Here is a 5,296-nt window from a genome sequence, read left to right on the forward strand (position 1 = left end):
GGTGGGAGCGAACGCGAGAATAAAGCAAGGTTTCAAGGCCGCGCATGATTCAGTTCGTTCTGCTGAAGAGGTTTCGGGCTATGATGCGGGGGCTCAGGATGCATTAGATGCTGCAGTAAAGGCCTTTGACGAACTTCAAATTTCCGTGCTCGACAAGGTGGCGGACTTAGTAGACAAGCCCTTGTCCGTCATTCAACAAAGGAGCATGCTCCCTATTGTTGGAGAGGATGATGATGTCATTCAAATTTAAAACTTTTACTTTGTAATCGTACAACCTTTTTATTGTTCAGTGACATGTTTGTTCAAAATATTCTGGTAACACATTATGCATGATATTGTGATTTTTGTTAAATCAGGTATTTAACCTTAGCTACTTAGTACTTAGTTTGCGTCCAAACTTTTTACTGTTCGCTCGGGATTTGTTTCTCAATTTAGCGGTCGCACCGAATGAGGGTGCTTCGCCTGCTTAATAGATTTTTATATTTTTAGAACTATTTAAGCCTTCTCGATCGGCGCGAGGCATGGGTCGAGGCCCGTTTGTGCACATTTAGGGAGTTGTTCGAACTTATACATATGCTATTTTTATACTTGTAAAAGTACAGATCGCTTTATTCACTGCTTTGCTAGTCATTGGTCCGGGGAAAAAACATCCCGGTTACAAAGGAAATAGAAAGTTATCGGGGCATTACCCTCCTGAATTACATACGGAAACTGGAAATGATAAACATAAAATAGCGATCTTCTTTTGCCGTAGTAGGCTGTTCACATGAAACACTTCTTTAATTGCACCTCGTTCCATGTCCGGGGTATAGGAGTTCCATCGATCTTTTCCAACACGTACGAGCCCTTATCGCTAGCCTCTTTGACTCGGTACGGTCCTTCCCACTTAGGGGTTAGCTTGCCTGGAGCCTCGATGCGGCTCGCATCGTTGTTCCGTAACACATAATCTCCGACCTTGAACTTGTAGAGTTTTGCCCGGGCGTTATAGTACTTCTCAATCTTCTTTTTGTATCGGGCTTCTTTGATTGCTGCGATATTCCGGCGCTCTTCTAACAAGTCAAGGTTGGATCGGAGTTCATGCTCATTTTCCTTCCAATCTTTGCACCTCTGGTTTGGGAGTCCGATCTCACGGGAATCACTGCCTCGGTACCGTAGGTAAGACTAAACGGTGTTTCTCCGTTGCTAGGTTTGTGCAAAGTTCGGTGTGCCCATAAAACGTTTGGCAGCTCGTCTGCCCAACCTTTTCCCTCGTAACCGAGTCTCCTCTTTATCCCCTCGACGATTCGTCGATTTATCTGTTCGACCTGCTCGTTACCCTGAGGGTGGGCAACCGAGGAAAAGACTTGGTTAATTTTTAGATTTTCGCACCAGCGCTTAAATGGGTTTTCTGCAAACTGTTTTGCGTTGTCGCTTATAATGTAGAGCGGAAGACCGAATCGGCATACGATTTGTTCCCAGAAGAAACGCGTCACGTTGTAGCCGGAGATGACTGTAAATGGTCGAGCTTCCACCCATTTGGTGAAATAATCCACCGCAACTAGCAGGTATTGAGCGCTTCCGCTTGATCTTGGAAAAGGCCCGACGATATCAACGCCCCACTTTTGGAAGGGCCACGCTGCGGTTACCGGGATCATTTCATTCTTGGCTCGGAGGCTGATTGGCACGTGCCTTTGACACTCATCACACTGTTGGAGCTCTTTTACTGCACTTTCATGCATTCCGGGCCAATAATACCCTGCATTTTTTACCTTCGTCACTATCATCTTTGGTCCGGCATGGATGCCGCAGATGCCATAGTGTATCTCCCTGATGATATAACTGGCTTGCTCCGGGTCTAGACACTTTAACAGTGGTCCGAGAAAAGTCTTTCGGTATAGGCCTCCTTCCTGCATCTGATATTGAAGAGAGTTGATTTGGACCTTTCTTGCTTCCGCTTTGTCGGTCGGCAAAACGTCATGCACCAAGTAATTGATTATTGGCGTCATCCATGTTTGTGACGGTGCTTCGACCTGCATAACCTGCGGAGCTTCAATTGAAGGTGTAGTCAAAACTTCCACTCTTACTTCTTTGGCTAGGTGACTGAACGATATCGACGCCAATTTGCTCAAGGCATCTGCCTTTCTATTCTTGCTACGGGGAATATGCTCGACGCTACATGCTTCGAATGATGCCATAACTTGTTTCACCTGCTCGAGATAGTCGATCATGTTTGCTTCCCTCGCCTCATATTCCCCATTTACCTGATTTGCTATGAGCAGCGAATCTACATGGGCTATAACATTTTTTACTCCTACTTTCAGCGCTAGACGCAGGCCAGCTAAGAGGGCCTCATATTCAGCTTCATTGTTTGAGCTCTTGAATTCTAACCGGAGTGCATACGTCATATTCGTTCCGTCTGGATTGGTGAGAATTAGGCCTGCTCCTGCTCCCTCGATACTAGAAGCTCCGTCAGTATACAGGGACCAAGGCTTCTCTGGGGCTTTTTCAATTTCTTTCATTCCTTCATCTTCTGGAATTTCAACTAAGAAATCTGCTATTACCTGTCCTTTCAGCGGACCTTTAGTTCGGAAGGTGATATTGAACGCGCCCAATTTAATTGCCCATTTTGCCATTCGACCCGAAACTTCAGGTCGTCGGAGAACGTGCTGGATTCTCTGGTCTATTCGTACTTCGATTGGGTGAGCTTGAAAGTATCGGCGAAGTCTTCTCGAAGCATGGACTAGTGCCAGGGCCAATTTTTCCAAGTATGAGTATCTTGTTTCGTAATCTTTTAACGTTCGACTCACATAATAAATCGGGATTTGCGCCCTGGTTCGGTGAGCAACTAGTACAACACTGATGGCTCCATGTGACGCAGCCAGGTAGACGGTCAGTACTTCATCTTTTTCTGGTACAGTGAGCGTTGGTAACGTGCCGAGGCAAGTTTTGAGCTCTTCGAAAGCTCGTGCAGCTTCCTCGGTCCATTTGAACTCTGATTTAAAGCTTTTTCTGAGCACGTCCATGAACGGGAGAGATCTATCTGCTGTTTTTGATAAGAACCGATGGAGAGCAGCTAATCGTCCGTTTAAGGATTGAATTTCTTTAACTGTCGTTGGAGCTTTCATTGTAAGAACGGCATCGATTTTATCCGGGTTAGCCCGTAGGCCTTTTGATCCGACCATAACCCCTAGGAATTTTCCTTCTTCTACTCCGAACGTACATTTTTTGGGATTCAGCTTCATGTTGATGCTTCGGAGCCGAGTAAAAGTTTCAAGTATGTCTCTCAACATGGCAGCTTCATCGTGACTCTTGATCACTATATCGTCGACGTACACTTCTAGATTCCGCTCGATCTGGTCTTTGAAAGCTTTGTTCATTAGACGCTGGTAGGTAGCACCGGCGTTTTTCAAACCGAATGGAATCTTGGTAAAACAATACACTCCTTCGTTGGTGACAAAGACTGTCTTATCCTCATCCTCGACCGCCATTTGTATCTGATGGTATCCCTTGTAGGCATCCAAGAAACATTTCAACCTGAACGTGGCGACGGAGTCAATTTTTTCATCAATCTCCGGTAGCGGGAAACAATCTTTTGGGCACGCATCATTTAAATCGGTGAAATCGATGCACATTCTCCATGAATTATCTTTTTTCCGCACCAAAACGGGATTCGAAACCCATGTTTGATACCGGACCTCTCTAATGATTCCAGCATCTAAAAGGCTTTTAACGTCTTTTGCTATGGCTTTTGCCCGATCCGGCGCCATGTGCCTTTTTCTTTGCGCTATTGGTTTGATCGATTCTTTTACGTTCAGGTGGTGTTGTGCCATAGATCTGGGAACTCCTTGCATATCAGAGTGCTTCCATGCGAAAACATCTACCGAATTGCTTAACAACTCCCACAGGAGCTTCTTTGTTCGTTTTGGGAGCTGAGCGCCAATAGCTACTTGCTGCTCAGGAAAGTCCGGATTGATTGCCCAAAGTTCGGTAGGTACCTCAGATTTCGTAGAGCTTGTTTCCGCTGCATGTCTTACTTCGGCAACAAGCGAGTTTGACTCTGAGAAGATAGTTTCGACTCCGGCCTCGGTGGGGAATTTAATAGCTCCATGTATTGTCGAACTGATCGCCCCAAGGGCTCTCAACCCGGGTCGTCCGAGTATTATGTTATGCGATGAGTGAGTACCAACAACCAGGACGGTTAATTGGACAGTTCTGCTTTTATCACCCTCTTTGAATGTGGTCGGAAGGGTAATCTGTCCTATCGGACGGACCACCTCCCCGGAGAAGCTGATCAGAGGGGTGGAGACTTCAATCAGTCTCTTATTTAGTTGGGGATTCAGCTGCTGGAAACATTGTATATACATGATCTCAAAGGCACTTCCTCCGTCCACATAAATTCGTCGGACCAGGTGTCCAGCGACCACATCTGAGATTGTAATTGGCCCGTCTCGAGCATCGTCAGGGTCGACCGGAGGGAAGTATGTCGGTTGGTGCATCCATGCCGCCATATGCTGGCTCGACCGCTTTACCCCTCTTGGTTCGGTTGACCGGATCATATTGATTCCGGGCTCGGTGTTCGGATTATCAACTGTTGTTGCTGGCTTTTTTCCATCTTTTACTTCTTTTATAAGGTGTGAGAGTTTACCGGATCGTACGGCCTTTTCGATTTCTTGCTTCAGAGCCCAACATTCATCAGTTGTATGGCCCTTGTCTCGGTGATATTCACAATATTTCTTGGAGTGCTTATCCGAGGTGGCTCGTTGCTTCGACGGTGTAGGGAAACGAGTAGTCTCCGTGCTGAGGATTTCGCTCGGCGACTTTGTTAGCTCAGAGAAACTGTTGAATCGCACGTTTCCCGTCCGAAAACTGCTTCGATCAGATTTTTGATACGGGCCACGGCTTCTATTCCAATTATTGTTCCTATCTTTTGGTGGTGATGTGTTTCGTCTCCACGATGTGGTTCGTGCTTTGGAATTTCTAGTGGTTGTTTCACTCGGCTGACCACAAGCACTCTTCCCTCGAACAAAAGCTCGAGCTCTTTCCATGAGTATCTCCATGGTTTTTGGGAGATCTTCATGGAGTTTTTTCCACCAACTGATTGTTCCGTACCCCGTGACAAAATCCCGAGACCCAGAGCTGATCAACTGCTCCGCTTATCTGCATGCTTTCTCGGTTGAAGCAGTCTATAAAATCTTCTACGGATTCTCCGTCGCGGCGCTTTATGTGGTGTACCTCAGTAATGTCTTTTTTGCAACGACGCTGCTGACAAAAGTTTTGCAAGAATATACGTCGGAAATCCTCAAAGTGGTCAATCGAC

General features: G+C 46.2%; 1 protein-coding gene across 1 annotated transcript; it reads right to left on the reverse strand.

Moving 5' to 3' along the window:
- Nucleotides 1-1,049: 1,049 nt before the first annotated feature.
- Nucleotides 1,050-5,036, reverse strand: LOC110942820. Its single transcript, XM_022184584.1, has one exon. It carries the CDS (start codon nt 5,034-5,036, stop codon nt 1,050-1,052), a length of 3,987 nt encoding a protein of 1,328 aa, XP_022040276.1.
- Between the last annotated feature and the right edge of the window lie 260 nt (nt 5,037-5,296).

Source organism: Helianthus annuus, chromosome 5 (genome assembly GCF_002127325.2).
Source record: "Helianthus annuus cultivar XRQ/B chromosome 5, HanXRQr2.0-SUNRISE, whole genome shotgun sequence".
NCBI classification, from domain to species: Eukaryota; Viridiplantae; Streptophyta; class Magnoliopsida; order Asterales; family Asteraceae; genus Helianthus; species Helianthus annuus.